Raw genomic sequence first — 25,808 nt, forward strand, 5'->3', positions numbered from 1 at the left:
ACATTTATGCCAATTAATTTTAAAACCCCTTCATCAATGGCAGAGTTATGGACCAGACAAGAAACAGACCATGTTAACCTTTAACCTCTAAGTGTGACCTTGACCTTAGAGCTAGAGGTCTGGATCTTGCCTTGAAACGTCGTCTCATTATGAGGAACATTTCTGCCAAGTTATTTCAAAATGATTTATCCCATCATAGATGGCAGAGTTATGGACCGGACTTAAAACGGACCATGTTAACCTTTGACCTCTTAGTGCGAATTTGACTTTGGAGCTAGGGGTCTGGGTCTTGCATCCGAGTTATAACTGCATGGGAAGATTAAATGAATAAAGACTGTCTATGATAATATATATTTTAATGATCAGCTATGATTGCATGTTGATTAAACTCTGATCAAGATCTTACTCATACTACAATTAAATATAACATGTAGGCGGAGCTTAGAGAGTCTGGCTTTAGATTGACAGATAAACTCTACTACAGTACATCTCCTCTTCACTTGAATTAGTTCTGTCTGGTTGTTTTCTTTCTCACTGAAGTTGCAGCTTTCTATCTTTTCTTTTTTTCCCTGTGCCCCACAGTGCTAGGCGCTCAATTATTACTTTCTTGAACAGCATCCTGTAAAAAAAAAATGAAAATCATAATGTTGATTAAACCATCTACGTCATATTGATAACAATATCTATACAGATGCACATAAACCTCTGGACATAAACTGTATGAAATTTATTTTTGTCTATATTTAACCGAGAAAAATATGTTAAAATTAACGAGAATATGACTTATTTTATTTACAGAATTAAATACTCAACACTAGTACCATCCGCCAGTTTTAGATAAGAGTATTCAACATATGTTCAAGTCACATAGATACTACATGCATACAGGCTATAAAAGAAATTCTCCTTAAGATTAAACAACTTTATCAAAAAATATTGAAAAACTTCTACTCACAGTTTATAGCTAGTAGACCGGGTTTTTGTTAACATGTATAATAGTTTCCTTTACTTCACATGTCTATGCAGCTAGAAATCTCGCATAGAGAGTAAAATTAACCACATTTTCTGGGATTTCTTACATAATTCGGGTTAACGAGAGTTCATGTTCTGGAATATTCAACAGATTTATTGTAAACATTTTATGATTGTACAAAATCAGATATTTGTTATAGCAGTTTTTGTTTTCAATATTTTTTTTCACAAATTTGATTTTTCAGGTAGAAAATTTTAATAGTTCAAAATATCATTACGGCTGCAGATAAGTATTAAGTTTAGTTAGCCCGAACTATCAGATTATAAATTGGTGCAGAAAAGTATTTGATTTTTAATTAAATACTGCATGTTACACCTACACAATGTGTTTACCTGTAGGTGCTTGTGATAAAACAGTCACCTGTAAAATATATAATTATTATATTATTACTTCTAATGGGCCAACGATGTTTTCTCGGTGTAAGTCTTTCCCTGAAAATCACTATTGGGCCAATGCAGAGATATCTTTGACTGAAATTTAAAGTTGGTTCAACGTTGGCCCAACCGCTGTATTTACAATACTTACTAATCATTGTTGGGCCAACAGTGGCCCAACAACGATTTTCCTTTGACGGTTTTCCGTCGTTGGCCCGATGATTTCATGTTTACAGGGATGATGGGGCGCGAAACCGCACCAAATTGGTACATAACTTACACGATCACTGTTCTTGGTCCGGATACCGGATTTTAGACATCGCCAATCTAAACGTCACTTCCGATGGCGGCGCCCATGGGGAAACCACCTGAGAATGTCACAAAAGACACGTTATCGACGCCACAAGCGACAGATCTTCAAACTTTTAACTTAATTCTGAACCATGTGATAGGGGAGAACAAGTTAAAGACCAATGTCTTCCTGCCATCCATGTATGGGTCGACCGCTAGGAGCAAGCAAGAGCAGATGATCTCAAGGGCGTTCGAAAGTTGCGCTTTCAAAGCAGTTGCTAGTGCTGTACTTGGTAATTAAATATTTTCTCCAGACTCAGTACTGAAATCATGTCTTCATTTTCGTCTGAAAAGTCTTGATGGCCCTCTTTAATTAATTAGTAATTTGTTACCTGATGAAACACTGACAAGTGCCGGACGAAAATCTTCTGCAATATTGACTATTGTAAAATAATATGCATCACAGGTGGCAGTAACGTACCTAGGATACAGTATGGATCCATGAGCCATATGCACTTAAATTTACTACAATTATAATGTTTTCTTAGGAAAAAAATGACAAAAAGCCATTTTGAAAAAAATTTTGCTCCTGTGACAATGAGCCATGAGAAAGGTGATCAAGAACAGTTTGACATGTGCACTGCTTCCAGGTCCGTATTTTTTTTTCAAAACAATATTTCCTTATCAATGGTTGGCCGCCTTTTCGGCAAAAGATTAATCTTTCAGAAAAACCTTACTTCAAAACCCAGTTCCAAACCGTTTACGCATCACAAGCGAGCAACGGCATACGAAACGATAGTGATTTCTCCACCCGAATAAATCCCACACATTTTTCGCACCGAAGTCTCCCCCGTAAAACAAATCAAGTACACCATGTCAGTTAAAATTAGCACTGCAGGCAGTCAGAATAGGCTAAATATAGGCTTACAAGACTAAAAATAAGGTTCAATTCTACTTAATTACTTACCAGTTGTTATTTATTTGAATTTGGTAAATAATCCTCGTGAGCCATCGCTGCTTGTTTATATTCGGGTACTCTTTGGATTTTATCGCTACGTTTGAAATACGTAAACTGTCTCCGCCAATGAAAACGTTCTTTACAACCACCGTCTTGTCAACGGCAATCATGGCAGGCGAAGGTAATTTCCGAAAGTGAAAATGTTAAATAGCGAATTTGTAAGTAACAAAGTAGGGTTGATATGCATTACCCAGAATTAGCATACAGGGTATTCCCAAAATTTCATCTTCTTATATATTTTTGTTGTAAAATGTACAGTTTTACCTCCATTTGTTTCACATGTGAATATAAATAAATCTTGTTTTTCTACCAGAAATGGAAAGATTGCAGTTAAATAGTTGCATCTCATTTGTATTCACTCAATTTGGAGAATGTAACCATAAAGGATGTCACCATCATCCACCTCTTATACTGCTGCTTGCAAATGGAGGCTAGACTGCATGGTGGTTTTCGCTGCTTGTGCTATGGTTAACCTTACTTGTTACAAATATTACAAATCCCAGTAAATATATTCATTTTCATGATAAGAAAGTATTGCTTTTATGATAACTTTAATGTTTTGGACATACTTTTCCATTTTAATATCACTTAACCATATGGACTACGAGTACACTGATTCAGGTGACGGCATTTAGACATACCGCTTACAGGGGTCACGTTATTAAAATGGCTCTGATTTTAAATTGAAAGCTAGTTTTAAAGAATGTGGATCTCTTTAAGATGCACAAGTAAATAATGTATCAAAATAAGTTTATTTTGATATATTTAACCCAAGTTTAGACAAATACATAGGAGATGAATCCTTATCCCCACCAGTACTGGTAACTCCAGGCTACAGGTGGGAGACTTCATCTGGATTGAGAGATATTTTCTTGATCTAAACATTATCTTTCTTCTATTACTGTCGAACCCTTAAAAGGGACATAAAAACTATGTGCGCGTCAAGCAATAAAAGAAAATTTGGCCAAATAAAAGGAAAAGGAAAATTTGTTAGTCGCTTACAGAAATATTATAGTTTGCCGAGAACACTTGTCGTGATCACACCGCGATTATCAGGTGAACATGCAGCGAATACTTTAGATAAAATAGATATGGTGATCGCATAGTGTTTCCTGCAGACTCTAAAAGGGGTATGGTGCTTCCCAAGGAAAAGAGCGCTTTTAGCACATCGGGAGGGCATTTGTACAAGTGCGCTTGCCAGTGTCATTTTTATGCCCCCAAAGGTGGGCAGCATATTAAAATCGCACTGTCCGTGCGTGCATCCGTGTAAATTCTTGTCCAGGCTGTAACTCTGCTATCCATAAAGGGATTTTGAAAGAACTTGGCATAAATGTTCACCATAATGAGACGACGTGTGTACTGTAGTAGAGTTTATCTGTGAATCTAAAGCCAGACTCTCTAAGCTCCGCCTACATATTATATTTAATTGTAGTATGAGTAAGATCTTGATCAGAGTTTAATCAACATGCAATCGTAGCTGATCATTAAAATGTATATTATCATAGACAGTCTTTATTCATTTAATCTTCCCATGCAATTATAACTCGGACACTTTACATTGACAACGAGGATAGCAACAAAATATTGGATTAAATGTTTAATAAACAGCATTGGAATAACAGTGACATTATTGTAGAAATTCATTCATGAAACACTGATGTTTTACTACTATTAAAATGACACAGGGATTACCAGTGTTCTCTAATTTTGTTGTTAACGAGCCTGCTGTGGACACTAGATGGAAAAAATGGTGTCAACATCTAGGGAATCTACTAATTGGTTTGGACATAACTAATGAAAAGAGAAAGAGAGCCTTACTTCTACATTATGCCGGGGAAAAAGTAAATGATATTTTCGATACACTATCCGAGACAGGTGATGATTATAAAACTGCTCTTTTGAAACTTACGGAATACTTTGCACCGAAAAAATGCACTGAGTACGAGGTGTACAAATTTCGCCAAGCAAAACAAGAGTCAAGTGAAACAATTGACACGTATCATACAAGGCTACGACAGCTCTGTGAAAACTGTGAATTTGCCGAAAAAGACAAGAAAATAAAATCACAGATTATCCAAGGATGTCAGTCAACAAGGTTACGTCGCAAAGCGCTGAAACAAGATATAACTTTGGATGAATTGATTCAAGAAGCTCGTGCACTGGAATTATCTGACAAACATGCTTCCGAAATTGAACATGGTACGGGTGAAAGTGCAAACAAGGTTACAAAAAGGAAATTCATACCGAAGAAAATTACTGCCAAATGTTAAGCAAAAACAAAGAAAATGTCGAAACTGTGGATTTGAATACCCTCACAAGACAAAATGTCCAGTGCAAGGTAAAGAATGTTTATATTGTCACAAGAAAAACCATTTTGAAAGTGTGTGCCGCTCAAAAACAATGAAATCTAGGAAAACTAACAATCTAAATGATTATTCATCGAGTGATGATAGCGACCAAAGTGACAATTATGCATTTGGACTAACTGTAAATGCCATGTCCAGGAGACCACACGTAAGTGCTTTAGTTAATGGACACAATGTCAAGTTCCTAATTGACACTGGTTCTTCAGTTAATGTACTAGATCGAGAGACGTACAACAAAATGAATCCGAAACCAAAGCTTCAAAAACCAAACATGAAAGTATTTGCATATGGCACTGATTCTCATGTCAAACTTCTTGGGAAATTTGTGACTACCGTTGAAACAAAACAGAAGTACACTACAGCTGAAATTTTAGTGACAGAAGGCAAAAGCGGTAATCTGTTATCATATCTTACATCAGTAGAATTACAAGTGATTCCAGAAATTCAAACACTGCAACATAGTAAGGTCGATGAAATTTGCAAAAACTACAATTCAGTATTTACTGGTATTGGGAAATACAAGGATAAGCAGATTGGCCTAATAATCGATCCGGATGTACAACCCGTGTCACAACCGCATAGACAAATACCTTTCCATCAACGGAACCAAGTCGCAAAGGAATTGAAGCGTCTAGAAGACTTGGACATTATTGAAAAGGTAGAAGGAGCTACAGATTGGGTTTCACCGATAGTGGTAACATCAAAACCAAAGTCAAAAACAAATGAAATTAGATTATGTGTTGATATGAGGTTGCCTAATACAGCAATCAAACGAACAAAACACATCATTCCTACATTGGATGATATGATAGTTGATTTGAATGGAGCAAAAGTGTTTTCAAAACTAGATCTAAATCAAGGATATCATCAGCTAGAACTCTCAGAATCATCTCGAAATGTGACGACATTCACAACACATGTTGGAATCAGGCGATACAAACGTCTAAGTTTTGGAATAAATAGTGCTGCTGAAATTTTCCAAAATAAACTACGCACTGCACTAGAAGGACTTGATGGCGTAAGAAACAATAGCGATGACATCATCGTGTATGCTGAAAATCAGGCACAACATGACAAACGTTTAGATGCTGTTTTGAAACGACTCGTAAGATAAAGGTTTTACGCTTAACAAAAAGAAGTGTGAGTTCAACAAGCGCAAGATTGAATTCTTTGGATATGTATTTAGTGAAGATGGAATCTCTGCCGATCCAAAGAAATGTGAAGCTATTAAAAATGCTCAAGCTCCCACAAATGTGTCAGAAGTACGTAGTTTTCTGGCAATGACTATGTCTCAAGATTCATTCCAAATTATTCGACAATAACTGAACCACTACGTCAGTTGATCAAAAAAGGGGTAGACTGGAAATGGGACAAGGAACAACAGGATGCATTTGAAACTCTCAAAAACAATCTAAGCAGTAATACTGTAATGACCTACTTCAATCCAAAAGCTGAAACTGAATTAATAGTTGATGCCAGTCCAGTTGGAATTGCAGCAATTATGCTTCAGAATGGCAAAGTTGTCTGCTATGCTAGCAAGTCACTTACTGACGTAGAAAAATGTTATTCCCAAACAGAACGAGAAAATCTAGCCATTGTCTGGGCTATTGAACATTGGCATATCTATTTGTATGGACATTCATTCACTTTAATCAGTGATGCCAAAGCACTCCAACATATTTATGCGAATCCTAAGTCGAAACCACCTGTAAGACTTGAACGTTGGAGAATGAGACTACAAGCTTATGATTTTCGTGTGAAATACAGATCTGGAGAATCAAACATTTCCGATTATTGTAGTCGACATTCAGATGCTGCCAGTTCAAAACAGTCAAAACATGCGGAAGAACACATCTCATTCGTTGCTCATCATTGTGTTCCAAAGGCAGTAACAGTGAAGGAAATTATAAGTGCAACGCGCGATGACAGTGATTTACAAACAGTCATATCAAATGTCAAAAGCTCGAAGTGGACAAAATCGCAAAACAGTGTAATTGATACATTTGCAAGATGCAAAAATGCTCTGACAGTAGTTTATCTTGAAGATGGTGAAGTATTACTTCATGAATCAAAGCTTGTGATACCAAAATCATTACAAGATAAGATAATTAATATAGCTCATGAAGGACATCCGGGTATTGTGAAAACAAAACAGCTATTACGTGAAAAAGTATATTTTCCGGGAATAGATAAGCAAGTCGAAAAGAAATGCAAAAGTTGCATACCATGCCTTGCTGCAACGAAAACAAATTCGTCAGAACCATTGAATATGAGTGAAATGCCGGAATATACATTTCAGTATGTTAGCTTGGATTTTGCAGGACCTTTTCCAAATGGGAAATTACTACTTGTTCTGATAGACGAATATTCAAGGTTTCCAATAGTAGAAATTATTAACTCAACCTCTTCAAAGACAGTCATTCCTGTATTAGACAAGATATTCTCAGAATTTGGAATTCGCGATGTTCTAAAATCAGATAATGGTCCGCCAATGAATGGACACGAATTTGCACAATTTGCGAATTATATGGGATTCAAACATAGAAAAATTACTCCATTATGGCCGCAAGCGAATGGTGAATGTGAACGTTTCATGCGATCGATAGGTAAAGCAATACGCGCATGCCATGCTCAGGGTACATCTTGGAAACAAGACATGTATTCATATTTACGAAATTACCGTGCTACACCACATGCTTCCATAAACATTTCACCAGCTGAATTGTTTTATGGACGTTCAATAAACATCAAAATACCGAGTGTTAAATACCTTCAAAACAAGGAGACAAACATAAGAAAGCAAGAAAATCTGACAAAAAGGCTAAGCAAAAAATGAAGTCTTATGCTGATACTAGACATCATGCAAAACCATCAAATCTGAAAATTGGTGACACAGTACTTGTCAAACAAAAGAAGGACAATAAACTAACACCACCATTTGACCCGCGTCCGTATGAAATCGTTTCTAAAAAAGGAACAATGATTACAGCCAAATGGGAGGACAAGCAAATTACTAGAAATTCATCAGAATTCAAAAACGTAGAAAATCCACCGCCGTTACCATCATCATCATCATCAGATAACGACAACATTATCAACATACCGACTAGAAATAATTCTGATTTGTCACTGACACGCGATACAACCAACTCACAACCTGTACGAAGAAGTCAGCGTGAACGAAAACCACCTGAATACCTCAAAGATTATGTAATGCATTAAAACAATTGGAATTTAATTAATTAAAAGTGATATGTGTGAAGTGCTGTGAAGCTGGCATAATAATCCAGCAAAGAAAAAAAAAGTGCAAGTTTATATTATCAGATTCGATCTAAAAGGATAAACATCTGACTTGAAATTTTACTTGGTGTATATAGTGTATATAAATTTCATTTTATCTGTAATGTTATCAGTTTTACGAATAAGTGCATTTATTTCATTTAAAAAAAAAAAAAAAAAAATGATATTTTGTTAACCCACTGCTCTTGTTCTTCTCACAACAATTAACTCTGGAATTTCATTGATAAAAGATATCAATAGAGAATGTAATTGACTCTAGTTTATTTGACATTTCATTTAATTACATTACAGATTTATTGTAGGCACATAGACTGGTGTATAATCAACAAATATTAGGATACCTGCAGAACACACAGGATGTAAACTTATCAATATTAACTGGTGATATTTTCAGTATTAAAGTATTATGTTCTGGTATTTTAAAGTGACACTTTGACAGAATTTGTCTAGCACCAATATTATGTTGTTTATTTTAATTTCACATTACTATGCAAGTTTTAATTCAAGTGAAGAGGAGATGTACTGTAGTAGAGTTTATCTGTCAATCTAAAGCCAGACTCTCTAAGCTCCGCCTACATATTATATTTACGGTAATTGTAGTATGAGTAAGATCTTGATCAGAGTTTAATCAACATGCAATCATAGCTGATCATTAAAATGTATATTATCATAGACAGTCTTTATTCATTTAATCTTCCCATGCAATTATAACTCGGATGCAAGACCCAGACCCCTACCTCCAAAGTCAAATTCACACTAAGAGGTCAAAGGTTAACTTGGTCCGTTTTAAGTCCGGTCCATTACTCTGCCATCTATGATGGTATAAATCATTTTGAAATAACTTGGCAGAAATGTTCCTCATAATGAGGCAACGTTTCAAGGCAAGATCCAGACCCCTAGCTCTAAGGTCAAGGTCACACTTAGAGGTTAAAGGTTAACATGGTCTGTTTCTTGTCTGGTCCATAACTCTGCCATTGATGAAGGGGTTTTAAAATTAATTGGCATAAATGTTCCCTATATTGAGATGCATGTCATTTGCAAGACCCGGACCCCTAGCTCCAAGGTCAACGTCACACTTAGAAGTCAAAGGGGTTTCTTGTTTGGTCCATAAATCTACCATTTAATAAGGGATTTGAAAATAATTTGACACAAATGTTAACTATATTGAAAAGGTGTGTCAGGCTAAAGATCCGGGTCAAGGTCATGAAATGATGTGTGGATTTTTTGCGCAGACAACTGTAGCATTCTTGGGCACGCTTCAGGGGCATTTGTCACCAATAGTGACAGCTCTTGTTCATACTATTTTCACATTGCATCTGATAATCTTTCGTATCTCATGGTAGATATATTTAGTATAATTCTTTAAATAAGGCCTATGTTGTAAATGAGCTTTCCTTTCTTTTGTTCAAAGATATTTTTTAATGCCACTGATGATTCATAATTTCAGACATTCTCATTTTTTTCCCCAATCATTATCAAACTTTGTTCTGTGCCAATAATTCTATTTTCTTTTGTCAAAATCAGGATAAGCAGGTGTGTTGGTAGGGTTTTCAGTTGTTGTTTTGGCTGCACTGGAGCTGAAAATGTGGATTTGTAACTGAAGAGTGGTGTTATAGAATCAGTGGTTAATGTAATATTGTAGGAGATTAATATATCTGATAGAAAACTCTTGAGTATAACATTATTTTTAGATGTACAAAAGAGAGGAGAATGTTCCTGTAATAGGGTCCTATTATCAAATGTACAACTATATTTTGTCAATCATCGACATTGATTTACGTTAAAAGCATAGGTAGTTTGTATCTACATGTAATCGATGAATTTCAATTTTGTACCTATATCGCTGATTAAACCCATTGTTCTTCGTTGTCAGTAAGATTTAAGATGATAAATCGACGTGGTAACTTTTATTTCCTGATGTTTTTCAGCAAGTAGATTGTGACGTAAAAAAAACATGCTGTGAAATTTGCTAATTTAGATCGTCTGCCACTATTTTTTATCATCCATTTTGCTCGATTGTGTTTCTGCAATAAATGCACTAATCTGAATCGAAATATCTGACTGTATGAATCTGTTTATGTATCTTATCATCTAATGACTTTAATATTCGGTTTTGCTACTTTGCATTTTCTGGTACTAACTGGGATTGCCTACGTTTTGCAGACGGCATTATCCTTCTTTATTTCGCTTAAAATCACTTTAGATGTGTTCACTTTAACGAATGAATTAAATGTTTCACAGAGAACTTAGATTTTATTTTATTCATCAGGGCTTTCAGGGACGCTCAGTTTTGTGTAATTGGACACATACTTGTTATCTGGGACGCATGCCGAGTCCATCCATAGATTCCCATTGTACGCATACTTTTTCAAGTCAGGCGCCGATAGTAAACAAGAAATACACAAGGCTCATGTCAATATGTTGCATCAACACCTTTGTGAACCGTCATAGCAACGGTATCTAGAAATTGCCAAAAAACAGCTTGTACAGAAATAGTGCAATTTAAACAAATGTATTATAAATTGATAGGAATTAGGAACATAAATTTATTCTATAAACTCAAAACACTGAGGCTGTGACAAATTCTTAATGCTGATTTCTGAATTTTCTCATGTCATGATATTTACTATATATTTGGAATTTTAAAGATAAATATCTATCTATCTTCTATCTTCGTGTACTGCTTAACTCCCCTTTCCGGTGTTATTAGCAGATGCGCAGTCAGTGCAAGAATATGAATGAGTTAATTGATAATTGAAATTTAGATAACAGTGTCACAGTGCATGTATTATTTTCATCAGAATTACAGTCTTGTAAGTAATATGTATGACTACAAATTTGTCGTACCGGTAGTCACTTTTACTCTTGCATCTTAACTATCAAACTTCTGTAGCTTAAATTGTCATTTTTATGCAAGTACATATGGCTATCATTTATAGGCATATAGCTTTGAAACTTATTTTTTCTTTTTCTAGGTCTTTTACCAAACCATTGGGTCAAGTCCCATAACTCTGACTTGTATTTTGAGCAAATTATGCCCCCTTTTGGACTTAGAAAATCCAGATTAAAGTTTTACATGCAAGTTATTATCTCCAAAACTAATGCAGATATTGAATTGAAACTTCACATGTGTCTTTGGGGTTATAAAACTAGTTGATAGCATTAAGTCCCATAACTCTGACCTGCATTTTGGCCAAATTATGCCCCCTTTTGGACTTAGAAAATCCTGGTTAAAGTTTTGCATGCAAGTACATACAGCTATTACTTAAATGCATATAGATTTGAAACTTATTTTTTTCTTTTTCTAGATCAATTGCCAACCTCACTGGGTCAAATACCATAACACTGACATGTATTTTGGGCAAATTATGCCCCCTTTTGGACTTAGAAAATTCTGGTTAAAGTTTTGCATGCAAGTTACTATCTGCAGAACAAATACAGATATTAAACTGAAACTTCACCTGTGCCTTCGGGGTTATAAAACTAGTTGATTGCATCAAGTCCCATAACTCTGACATGCATTTTGGTCAAATTATGTGCCCTTTTGAACTAATAACTTCTGGTTAAAGTTTTGCATGTAAGTTACTATATCCAAAACTAATGCAGATACTGGATTGAAACTCTATAGATATTTTAACATTTAGGGTAATATTTTCCTGCTTCTGGGACAATAATTCGAATAGTCGAGCATTGGCTGTCTTAGGGACAGCTCTTGTTCTTTTTCTAGGTCAATTACCAACCTCACTGTGTCAAGTCTCATGACATGTACTTTGGCCAGTTTTAAACACCCTTTTGGACTTAAGAAAATCCTGGTTGAAGTTTTGGATGCAAGTTACTACATCAAAAACTGATGCAGATACGGAATTGAAACTTCACATGTGTCTTCATATAAAACTAGGTGATAGCATCAAGTCCCTTAACTCTGACATGCATTTTGGCCATATTATGCTCCCTTTTTGACTTGGAAAATCCTGGTAAAAGTTTTGCATGCATTTTTTAAAGGCATATAGCTTTGAAACTTATGTTTTCTTTTTCTAGGTCAATAACCAACCTCACATGATCAAGTTCCATAACTCTGACATGTATTTTGCCCAAAATTATGTCCATTTTTGGACTTGTAAATCCTGGTTAAAAGTTTTGCGTTCAAGTTTCTATCTCCAAATTAAAGTAATGCAGATATTGATTTGAAACTTCGCATGTGTCTTTGGGATTATAAAACTAGGTGAAAGCATCGAGTTCCATAACTCTGACATGTATTTTGGTCAAATTATGCCCCCTTTTGGACTAAGAAAATCCTAGTTAAAGTTTTGCATGCAAGTTTAACTGTTACTATCTCCGAAATTAATGCAGATACTGGATTGAAACTCTATAGATATTTTAACATTTAGGGTAACATTTCGCTTCTGGGACAACAGTTCGATTAGTCGAGCATTGGCTGTCTTACAGACAGGTCATGTTTCACATAATTATTGTGTTTTATTTTAAGCTTAAATTTTGTTTAAAATGAAATATCAAGCAAGAATTAATCAATATTCACCAAGAACTTCAATGTAAATGGTTCACAGGTACCTGTGTTCATCCGATTGTTTACATTTTTTTTGAAAACGTATATATCAGAGGAACTTAAGAGCAGAATCCTAGGAATCATTGTTTAGAGAGCCACACCACGAAGTGGTCCAAACTAAACTTAAAAGCAACACAGAATGCTATTGCAGTTTATATAACTAATTCAGGAGATTGGATTTACATACTCTGTAAGCCAGAACTGGCAGTTTTTTTGTTCCAGAATTCAAGTATTGTTGAAAGCTGGTTGACTTTTAGCTCTTGTATTTTGGCTAGCATTATGATTTTTAGGGACTTGTCAAATCCACTTACCCAATAATTGTGCCTAATGGACGAGTTTGTTCTTTCAGGGACTTAAAAAAGCTGAATAATTATCAAAGTAAAAAAATACGAAAAATACAAGAACTGTACTGTGCAACTGTTTGACAAGTTTTCTTTTTGGTATGAAGTTCATTGATTGTGTTTAATTTATACATGTATATTTATTAAACTTTTAAAGGCTTCCACACATAAATTGTTCATATCCAAATTAAGACTACTAAACCATGATTCATTAAATTTTCTTATTTTAAAAAACTTGACATTATAAGATTATGTTCTTTGTATATAATCCGGAGAAATATGTTCTTTTTTTTTTCAGGGTTTGCACTTGGTGGAGCTATCGGTTTGTTTACGGTGGGTATGGATCCAATATCTACTTACACAACAACCACACCAGACCAAACACCATCAACACGTGCAGTACTCAAAGAGATGAAAGTCAGATGTGCATCGTATGGGAAAAACTTTGGCACTATTGGATTTATGTTTGCCGGAACTGAATGTTTACTAGAAAGTGTATGTGTTTAATATATAAGCATGTAATTGTAGTCTAAATCTTTAAGATAAGATATAAGATAAGTTTTATTTTAAGTCGGCAAGACATATAACAATGCAACATGAGCTTTTTAACCAACTACAAATCTGTCATCAGGGTCATAGTCACTTTTACTCTTGCTGGGGAAAAATTTGAAATAAAAAAAGATTTTGTGCTGTGGAATAGAAGGGTGTCAGTTCAAATCTCACTGAGATCCAAATTTTTTTTCTTTTTTCGTTTTTTTTTTGGTGACAAAAACATATGTTTCCAAAATGCATTTATTGTTGTTTTATTTACAGTATCGTGGGAAGAGTCCCCTGTCAAATGGAACTATCTCAGGAGCTATAGTGGGCGGTGTGTTAGGCTTGAGAGGTATTATTCAATGCATTTTCATGATTGATCTTGATTTTATGCTGAAAAAGAAATATTTAAGACTTAAGAAGACTTTCAGCCCAACAGTTCAGTTTTTAGGGTGACTATAATTATACAAAGTATGGAGAGCTGTCTTGCCCAACCCGGCGTCCTTCCGCTTCAACACTGTTTAAAGTTTTGATGCACTTTCTGTATCTGTGCAATTACTTATGGATTTGTTTCAAACTTAAAATAGTTATTCCTCATCATCACCTACATCAAATGGCAGAAGGGCCATAACCGTTCCATGAATATTTCATGAATTATCCCCCCTTTTTACTTAGAATTTCAGGTTAAAGTTTTGGTGCACTTCCACTCTGTCTCAGTAAATACTAAATGGTTTTGATTAAAATTTAAAGTAGTTGTTTCACATCATCACCCACATTTGACACAAGGTCCATCACTCTGGAACCAATTTTCCATGAATTATGCCTCCTACTTAGAATTTCAGGTTAAAATTTTGGTGCACTTTCACTCTATCTCTGTTATTACTAAATGGATTTTATTCAAACTTAAAATAGTTGTTTCACATCTTCACGCACATCATATGACATAAGTGCTATAACTCTTGCACCTATATTTCATGAATATTATCCCCCTTTTACACGTTCAAAGGTGCTTTTCATAGAGCAAACGCACCACACAGTGTGAAATTCATCCTCTTCTAGTACAGACACAGAGAGATCTGACCAGAGGGACAGAGTGAGATAAAGCCCCCAGAACAGATAGAGAGAAATCCTTTTTAGATACAGACTTGTCTGGCTAACTTAACCTAGCTCTTTGCAAATGGACAGTCTAGTTCTTTAACGAGCCCGTGTTTAGCACCGGTACACGTGAAGCCGTCTTTCCTGGAAAGAACCAGTACAGGCCTTAAGTTAGGTGGGAGACACTCAAGAGCATTTCAGAAATTTTCAGTGCCTGGACCGGGATCCGAACATCTTTCTTTAAACAATTTTTTCTCAAGAGCCCTTAATGTATTTTCACCAAACTTGGTCAGAAGCTTTCCTGCATGGATCTCTCTCAAATTTGTTAAAAGGGATCTATGTTACTGCATTGAAGGGCTAAAAAAGTTAGAAATAGAAAAAAAGACTTTAAAGAACTAATTATGAACCAGTAAATTGATCTTCACCAAACTTAGTCTGTAGCATCCCTTGATAGAACTTGTTTTCTATGCTGCTAATTTTACTTACTAAAATACAAAGCAATAGTATTGGGCAGAATAACCATACTTGAACACATAGATCTGTATTTGTATCTTGTTTGTTATAAATTTCATGCTTTTTGAATACTAAGGGGATGGCTTTAGATTAAAGAACAATGAATGATAGTTACATATTGTAAGCATGAGATAAGCAACTATATCCCGTCATATGAGCCGCACCATGATAAAACCAACATAGTGCATTTGCAACCAGTATGGATCCAGACATGCCTGCGCATTCGCACAGTCTGGTCAGGATCCATGCTGTGTGCTTTCAAAGCCTATTGCAATTAGAGATATCGTTAGTGAACAGCATGGATCCTGACCAGACTGCGCGAATGCGTCTGGATCCATGCTGGTCGCAAATGCACTATGTTGGTTTTCGCATGGCGGGGCTCATATATGAATAACTTCGAAAGGACGAGATATGATAAGATATATGCGAAATGGCCCCCTAAATAATTACGTCTCCCCCAGGAGACATATTGTTTTTGCCCTGTCCGTCCGTCCGTCCTTCCGTCCGTCCGTATGTCACACTTCATTTCCGAGCAATAACTGGAGAACCATTTGACCTAGACCCTTCAAACTTCATAGGGTTGTAGGGCTGCTGGAGTAGACGACCCCTATTGTTATTGGGGTCACTCTGTCAAAGGTCAAGGTCACAGGGGCCTGAACATTGAAAACCATTTCCGATCAATAACTAGAGAACCACTTGACCCAGAATGTTTAAACTTCATAGGATGATTGGCCATGAAGAGTAGATGACCCCTATTGATTTTGGGGTCACTCTGTCAAAGGTCAAGGTCACAGGGGCCTGAACATTGAAAACCATTTCCGATCAATAACTAGAGAACCACTTGACCCAGAATGTTGAAACTTCATAGGATGATTGGTCATGAAGAGTAGATGACCCCTATTTATTTTGGGGTCACTCCGTCAAAGGTCAAGGTCACAGGGGCCTGAACATTGAAAACCATTTCCGATCAATAACTAGAGAACCACTTGACCCAGAATGTTGAAACTTCATAGGATGATTGGTCATGAAGAGTAGATGACCCCTATTGATTTTGGGGTCACTCCATCAAAGGTCAAGGTCACAGGGGCCTGAACATGGAAAACCATTTCCGATCAATAACTAGAGAACCACTTGACCCAGAATGTTGAAACTTCATAGGATGATTGTACGTGCAAAGTAGATGACCCCTATCGATTTTGGGGTCACTCCATTAAAGGTCAAGGTCACAGGGGCCTGAACATTGAAAACCATTTCCGGTCAGTAACTTGAGAACCACTTGACCCAGAGTGTTGAAACTTAATAGGATGATTGGTCATGCAGAGTAGATGACCCCTAACGAAGTTGGGGTCACTCTGTGAAAGGTCAAGGTCACAGGGGCCTGAACATTGAAAACCATTTCCGGTCAGTAACTTGAGAACCACTTGACCCGGAATGATGAAACTTCATAGGATGATTGATCATGCAGAGTAGATGACCCCTAACGATTTTAGGGTCACTCTGTTAAAGGTCAAGGCCACAGGGGCCTGAACATGGAAAACCATTTCCAATCAATAACTTGAGAATCTCTCGACCCAGAATGTTGAAACTTCATAGGATGATTGTTCATGCAGAGTAAATGACCCCTATTGTTTTTAGGGTCACTTTGTTAAAGGTCAAGGTGTCTCTTTGACTTTTCGCTCCTGACCCCTATTGACTTCTTGCCTATAGGACTTTGCATTGGGGGAGACATGCGCTTTTTTACAAAAGCATTTTCTAGTTAGAATATGAAAACTCCATAATTGAAATTTTAACTGTCTAAAACAAAAGAGAAGATCATAATCGTTAAAACTATGGCTTTAAAAAACTTCAAAACCAAGTTATTTGTACGACTCAGACCTTTAAAATACTCGAGGTCAGTGACTTTTACCATTTTTTACACGCGATTTACACACTACATGCTCGATTTTCATTGTGAGCCGGACCTGGTGTCAAGCTGAAGTTTTGCTGAGAAAATAAGATTACTAAAATATATATTTTCAGAAGTATCAGCTTGACACCCGGTCCGGCTCATATTGAATTTCCACTTTCTTCGCAAATTTTAGCCTTTGAATGACAAAATATTTGTAATTACTTATCTAAAAGTTTATACACTATATACATGTTTACATTTTTTTTCAGCGGGATTAAAGGCAGCAGCTTTTGGAGCGGCAGGTTTCGCAGCATTCTCTACGGTGGTGGATTATTATTTAAGACATTGACCTAGTGGAGAAAATATACTGGAGCAATTTTAAATATATACTGTGATATATCTTGTTGTCTTACATTAAGATGTAAGTCTTCTAAGGTCATTTAAGGATTTGTAATATTCACTCTTAGGCTTTTCAATCAAAAGTGCATGTTATGGACGTCTGCACAAACAAGCACTAAACTATGCAGACTTGGGACTATCAGACAATAGAAAAGTGAAATTTTGTATTGAAGTCAGTTAAGGATTCACACTTTAATAGATAAGCAGAACAAGTTTCAAGTGAGTATGGATTAGCTTTAGACCATAACATACTTCATAAAATGCGCCAGTTGCGAGTATAGTGTTGAAAATGGATGCTGTATGGTAGAACTAAAAGGGAAATGAGAGCATCAGCAAAAAGTGCAAAATATTAGAAATGATTGATATGAAAGCTTCTTAACTACAGAAATACAAGTACAAAATATTACAAATGATTAACATGAAAGCTTTTCTACAGCAGAAATACAAGGACACAAAATATTGCAAATGATTAATATAATAGATATTCAACAGTAGATCACATATTATGAAACTTTAGTTTGATTTTCAATTGATATATGATTTCTGTGTCATGATAATGTCTGTTACCATGTTTTTCAGTCAGTTAAACAGAAGACTGTGTCCATTATGTTGTGTCATTCTGTGGTAAAATGTTGGCAAGGAAGTATTCCTCCAAAATTACATATTTACTGCTTACCTAATCCAAAGGTTTATGATGGACTATTTGTATTGGTGGATGGTCTGGCTTCCGTCATTTACGTAAACATTTTCTGCTGTGAAACTACTGATCAGATTACACAGAACTAGATCTGCAGCTCCCTAGCATGGACCACTCTCAAGTTGCATTTGACCCATTTTAAAGTAGGAACTGCCTGCCTTAGCAAAAAGATGGTAAAGTAAATGAACTTATGAAAAAAATTGTTTTAATTTTAACAAAGAGAGCTATCCTACCCGACTAGGCGTTGGTGTTAAAACTTGGTGAAGTTTTTCGTACTAGTCTACATTTTGAAAAAAACCTTTGACATATGGCTTTGAAACTTTCAGCACTTGTGTACCATCACCATGTTCAGTTTTAGGCAAGAGTACATAACTCTATGAAGGATTTTGTTTGAATTATGGCCCCTTTTAATTTACAAATCTTGGTTAAGTTTTTTGCACCAGTTCATATTTTGTGTAAACTGTTTACATATGGGTTTGGAACTTTAAACTTGTTTATTGTAACAGAATATATCTGTAGGCAAGAGTACATAACTCTTTCAAGCATTTTGGTTGAATTATGGCCCTTCTTTGACTTGGAAATTTGTTCTGTTTTCATACAAGTCCATGTATTGTCAAAACTATTTGACTTGTGGCGTTGAAACTTTGAACACTTGTCCATCGTTGTGATCTCCATCTTCAGTCAAGGGTATGTAACTATGTCAAAGATATTTGGCTGAATTTTGGCCCTTTTTAGCTCGACTTTTCGAAGAAAATATAGAGCTATTGCACTCGCCCCGGCGTCGGTGTCGCCGTTGAAAGTTTTTGATAAAGTCAAATATCTCTGTTACTATCAAAGCTATTGACTTGGAACTTAAAATACTTATTTACTATCAAAGTCTACACCAGGAGAAACAATCCTAATAACTTTGATTAGAATTTTGACAGAATTATGCCCCTTTTTAACTTAGAATTTTTGGTTAAAGTTTTTGATAAAGTCAAATATCTCTGTTACTATCAAAGCTATTGACTTGAAACTTAAAATACTTATTTACTATCAAAGTCTACACCAGGAGAAACAATCCCCATAATGCTGATTTGAATTTTGACAGAATTATGCCCCTTTTTAACTTAGAATTTTTGGTTAAAGTTTTTGATAAAGTCAAATATCTCTTTTACTATCAAAGCTATTGGCTTGAAACTTAAAATACTTATTTACTATCACAGTCTACACCAGGAGAAACAATCCCCATAACACTGAATTGAATTTTGACAGAATTATGCCCCTTTTTAACTTAAAAATTTTGTTAAAATTTTTGATAAAGTCAAATATCTCTGTTACTATTAAAGCTTTTGACTTGAAACTTAAAATACTTATTTACCATCAAAGTCTACACCAGGAGAAACAATCCCCATAACTCTGATTTGAATTTCGACAGAATTATGCCCCTTTTAACTTAGATTTTTTTGTTAAAATATTTGATAAAGTCAAATATCTCTGTTACTATTAAAGCTTTTGACTTGAAACTCAAAATAGTTATTTACTATCAAAGTCTACACCAGGAGACACAAATCTCATAACTATAATTTGAATTTTAACAGTTATGCCCCTTTTTAACTTGGATTTTTTTTTTTACTGGCAAAGCTCAAATTCAGAGTCGAACACTGAGAAAAGTCTAGCGCGCTGTCTTACGGACAGCTCTTGTTGGACTTGGAAATCATTTAAGTTTTTCAAACCAGTCCATATTTTTTTCTTAAGATGTTTGACACATGACTGTGTAACTTTGACCACTTATTTACAATCATAGTCTCCACATGTAAGCAAGACTACATAACTAGTACAAGGATTTTGATTCAGTTATGGCCCTTTTTTTGACATAGAAATTGGAAACCTGAAAATCAACGGTAATATTTTGACCCCATAGTTACTTACATCACTTCTTCGGATAGTCCAGTATGCTGTCAACAAACAGCTCTTTTTGTATAAATCAGTCTAAGTTTTAGAAGTAAGTAAAGTCATCCACTGTCAGTCTTAGTTAATGGTATTATTTTGAAGGTTAAATAACCAAACCAGTCAGAAAATATATAAAACATTTGAGCCGTGCCATGAGAAAACCAACATAGTGGGTTTGCGACCAGCATGGATCCAGACCAGCCTGCGCATCCGCGCAGTCTGGTCAGGATCCATGCTGTTCGCTAACAGTTTCTCTAATTCCAATAGGCTTTGATAGCTAACAGCATGGATCCTGACCAGACTGCGCAGATGCGCAGGCTGGTCTGGATCCATGCTGGTCGCAAACCCACTATGTTGGTTTTCTCATGGTGCGGCTCATTTACATATTTGTTTTGCTTTTACCTCTGGAAAAGACCTGTTTACTTTTGATGCTTTCATGTATCATTTATCAAGTACCATTACTTAAAATTAGCCAGTTACTCCAAAGAGTGGCATCGGTGGCATATGAGTTTTTCAAACATTTGTAGTTTTACCTGCAATATAATGGGTTTTTACTATCAATTTTGGCAATATTATGTTCCTGTTATTTTGTATCTCAATAAATGTCCTGCTTTCTTACCTGATTTGGCTGTCGAGACTCCATCGCTTTTGCCTAATTGTCTGTGTTTCTTGTTAAGTACTTGACATTTGGCGGTTTGGGAAATCGTAGGCCTGCTTTACTGCCATATGACACCATCAAACCAGGTCATTACTTACAAATAATTTTCTTACATTCAGTCGAACACCTTATTTGCGACAGCTAAAGCAGTCAAAAGGATCTATTGCTTGGTTCATCCTTCAATGGATGGAACTGTTCCCACTCTGCCCTTATGACAGCGATGTGGTAGTAATACTTAGTCATTACACATTAGTTTTTAGCTCGACTATTCGAAGAATAGGGGAGCTATCCTACTCGCCCCGGCGTTAGCGTGAGCGTCACACAAATGTTAAAAGTTTGCATACCACCCCAAATATTCTCAAAGTCCATTGAACTATTGCTTTGATATTTTGCATACTTGTTAATCATCATGACCCCAGTCTGTAAAAAGGAGGAGGCAACTCTATCAAGCATTTTGACTGAATTATGGCCCCTTTTCGATGTTAAATGTTAAATGTTAAAGTTTGCGTACCACCCCAAATATTTTCAAAGTCCATTGAGATATTGCTTTGATATTTTGCATACTTGTTTACCATCATGACCCCAGTCTGTAACAGGAGGTGGCAGTTGACAGCGCGCACGACTATTCTCAGTGCTTGATAGTATAATATAAGCTATGAGTAAAACTTTAACATTACAATAAGCATATTCTAAGTTGAAAAGGGGCCATAAATCAGTCAAAATGATTGATAGAGTCTGCTCCCATTTACAGACTGGGGTCATTATGGTAAATAAGTATGCAAAATATGAAAGCAATTATTTATTATATCTCAGTGGACTTTGAAAATATTTGGGGAGGTATGCAAACTTTAACATTACAATTAGCATATCCTAAGTCGAAAAGGGGCCATAATTCAGTCAAAATGCTTGATAGAGTTGTCTGCTCCTGTTTACAGACTGGGGTCATGATGGTAAACAAGTATGCAAAATATGAAAGCAATATCTCAATGGACTTTGAAAATATTTGGGGTGGTACGCAAACTTCAATATATGTGTGACGCTCACGCTAACGCCGATGCGGGGGCGAGTAGGATAGCTCCCCTATTCTTTGAATAGGCGAGATAAAAAGGAGGAGGCAACTCTATCAAGCATTTTGACGAATTATGTCCCCTTTTCGACTTAGAATAAATGTTAAAGTTTGCGTACCACCCCAAATATTTTCAAATTCCATTGAGATATTGCTTTGATATTTTGCATACTTGTTTACCATCATGACCCCAGTCTGTAAAAAAGGAGGAGGCAACTCTATCGAGCATTTTGACTGAATTATGGCCCCTTTTCGACTTAGAATATGCTTATTGTAATGTTATAGTTTTACTCATAGCTTATATTATACTATCAAGCACTGAGAATAGTCGAGCGCGCTGTCCACTGACAGCTCTTGTTGATACACATGGGTAACATTAGATATAGGACAAGTTTGACTTGGACATTGGCTTACTTCAGGGACTTCTGTCTTTAAGTCTGTCAGCATTGTCGTGACTGGTCTATAATTCTGCCACCCATCAATTGAGTTTTATTAGCTCACCTGTCACAAAGGACAAGGTGAGCTTTTGTGATCACGCGGCATCCGTCATCCATGCGTAAACGTTTGCTTGTGACCACTCTAGAGGTCACATTTTTCATGGGATCTTTATGAAAGTTGGTCAGAATGTTCATCTTGATGATATCTAGGTCAAGTTCGAAACTGGGTCATGTGCGGTCCAAAACTAGGTCAGTAGGTCTAAAAATAGAAAATCCTTGTGACCTCCCTAGAGGCCATATTTTTCATGGATCTTTCATGAAAATTGGTCAGAATGTTCACTTTGATGTACGGTCAAAAACTAGGTCAGTAGGTCTAAAAATAGAGAAACCTTGTGACCTCTCTAGAGGCCATACTTTTCAATGGATCTTCATGAAAATTGATCAGAATGTTCACCTTGATAATATCTAGTTCAAGTTCGAAACTGGGTCACGTGTCATCAAAAACTAGGTCATTAGATCAAATAATAGAAAAACCTGGTGACCTCTCTAGAGGCGATATTTATCATGGGATCTCTATGAAAGATTGTCTGAATATTCATCTTGATGATATCTAGGTCAAGTTCGAAACTTGGTCAAAAACTAGGTCAGTAGGTATACGTCGTCCGTGTGTCTGTGCGTAAACTTTAGCTTGTGACCACTCTAGATGTCACATTTTTCATGGGATCTTTATGAAAGTTGGTCAGAATGTTCATCTTGATGATATCTAGGTCAGGTTCGAAACTGGGTCATGTGCGGTCCAAAACTAGGTCAGTAGGTCTAAAAATAGAAAATCCTTGTGACCTCCCTAGAGGCCATATTTTTCAATGGATCTTCATGAAAATTGGTCAGAATGTTCACCTTGATGATATCTAGGTCAAGTTCGAAACTGGGTCACGTGCGGTCAAAAACTAGGTCAGTAGGTCTAAAAATAGTGACACTACTTGGTGGTTTTCAACAAAACTTAGCCACAATGAACGGGGTTGCGTGTGGACAGGTGAGCGATTCAGGACCAGCATGGTCCTCTTGTTAGCTTGACTGTATGAAGAATATAGAGAGCTATCCTACTTGGCCTGGCTTCTGAGTCGCAGTTTGGTTAAATTTTTGATGCACTTAAAACGATTTGATTCAAACTTAAAATAGTTGTTCCTTATCATATGTGTCAAAAGGCCGTAACTCTTGCACCAATATTTCTTGCATAATGCCCGTTTTTACCTAAAATTTCCAAGTCTGCCCGCTTAGCTCAATAGGGAGACAGTATATCTACAGGTCGGGCTGTCATGTGTTCGTTTCCTGGGCAAGGCTTATGTTTTCCGTGACGATTTGATTAAAGACATTATGTTTGGAATTATAGTCATCCTTCACCTGTCATTCACGGGGAGATCATTTGGAGTTACATGTAGAGAAATGTAAGTACTGGTGCAGAATCCGGGAGAGGGGCCTCTGCGACAGGATAAGTGAGATTGCTGACTTAAATCACTTGCTGCTCAACAATGTGTGTGAGCGTCACACAGGGCATTGAATTATTCATGTGAGGAAGCCATCCAACTTGCTTATGGATGGACGGTGGTTCTACCCAGGTCTCCACTGGGATGAAACAATGCAGGGAGGAGTACCTACAAGTTTCCTCCACCGTTAAAGCTGGAAAGTTGCTGTATGGTTGCACAAAAGAACAACAGTCCAGGAACACTGTTAAGGTTAACTGCCTACAGTTGCAAAACTGACATGCTGTTGAAAAACTGCTCTAAGCCCAAAAGTAAAAAGTAAGAACGAACTTAGAATTTCAGGTTTAAATTTTGATGCACTTTCACTCTGTTACTCAAATGGTATGATTCCAACTTAAAAAGAGTTGTTTTACATCATTTATCACATCATATTGTAGAAGGGCTGTAAGTATGGCACAAATATTTCATGAATTACACCCCCTTTTTACGTAAAATTTCAGAGTAGAAGTTTTGATGCATTTTCACTCTGTCTCTGTTATTAGCTCATCTGATTTTTAGCTCGACTATTCATAGAATAGTAGAGCTATTGGACTCGCCCATGCGTCGGCGTCCGCGTCCCGATTTGGTTAAGTTTTTGTATGTAAGCTGGTATCTTAGCAACCACTCGTGGGAATGGATTGAAACTTCACACACTTATTCACTGTGATAAAATGACTTACACTGCACAGGTTCCATAACTCTATTTTGCCTTTGTACAAAATTATGCCCCTTTTTTGACTTAGAAATTTTTGGTTAAGGTTTTGTATGTAAGTTGGTATCTCTCAGCAACCACTTGTGGGAATGGATTGAAACTTCACACACTTATTCTCTGTAATAAAATGACTTACATTGCACAGGTTCCATAACTCTATTTGCTTTTTTACAAAATTATGCCCCTTTTTTGACTTAAGAAATTTTTGGTTAAGGTTTTGTATTTAAGCTGGTATCTCAGTAACCACCTGTGGGAATGGATTGAAACTTCACACACTTATTCACTGTGATAAACTGACTTACATTGCACAGGTTCCATAACTCTTTTTTGCCTTTTTACAAAATTATGCCCCTATTTCGACTTAGAAATTTTGGTTAAGGTTTTGTATATAGGCTGGTATCTCAGTATCCATTAATTGGAAAGGATTGAAACATCACACACTTGCTCACTGTCACGATATGACATGCAGTGCAAAGGGTCAATAACTCAAGTTAGCATTTTACAAAATTATGCCCCTTTTTCGACTTAGGAGCTTTTGGTTAAATTCTTTTATGTAAGCTGGTATCTCAGTACCCACTAATGGGAATGGATTGAAACTCACACACTTGTCCATTGTCATGAGCTGATAAGCACTATGCAGGTTCCATAACCCTATTTTACTAAATTATGCCCCTTTTTCGACTTTCGTATTCATTCAATCGACAAGGCTGTTGAATAGTCGAGCATTGCTGTCCTCGGACAGCTCTTGTTATTTTCTGTTACAAGTGTTTGGGACAGGACACTGCAAGCATTTTATGTTGTAACAAATTGTTAAGATATGGCGTTAACAATTTACAAACAAACAACCCCCCACCCCCACCAAAAAAACAAAACTGTCCATTCATTAAAATTCCAGCTAAATTAGCATATTTTAATGACACTATTGTTCTGTTGTAAAATCAATCTATATGCAATATGCCGTTGAAAAGTCTGTTGCTTAAAATGGTAATAGTAGGAGCATCTGAAATTTTATGAATGCATCCACATATCGATCTGGATAAATCATATTGTTCAAACACCCTCTTTCCCTC

General features: G+C 36.2%; 1 protein-coding gene across 1 annotated transcript; it reads left to right on the plus strand.

The window, feature by feature from the left end:
- Positions 1 to 1,725: 1,725 nt before the first annotated feature.
- Positions 1,726 to 18,318, plus strand: LOC128547252 (mitochondrial import inner membrane translocase subunit Tim22-like). Its single transcript, XM_053519362.1, has 4 exons — positions 1,726 to 1,991; positions 13,586 to 13,782; positions 14,101 to 14,173; positions 17,587 to 18,318. The coding sequence occupies exons 1-4, from the start codon at positions 1,751 to 1,753 to the stop codon at positions 17,664 to 17,666; spliced, it is 591 nt and encodes a 196-aa protein (XP_053375337.1). The 5' UTR covers positions 1,726 to 1,750; the 3' UTR covers positions 17,667 to 18,318.
- Positions 18,319 to 25,808: the final 7,490 nt, after the last annotated feature.

The sequence above is a fragment of the Mercenaria mercenaria genome, chromosome 12 (genome assembly GCF_021730395.1).
Source record: "Mercenaria mercenaria strain notata chromosome 12, MADL_Memer_1, whole genome shotgun sequence".
Lineage (NCBI taxonomy): Eukaryota > Metazoa > Mollusca > Bivalvia > Venerida > Veneridae > Mercenaria > Mercenaria mercenaria.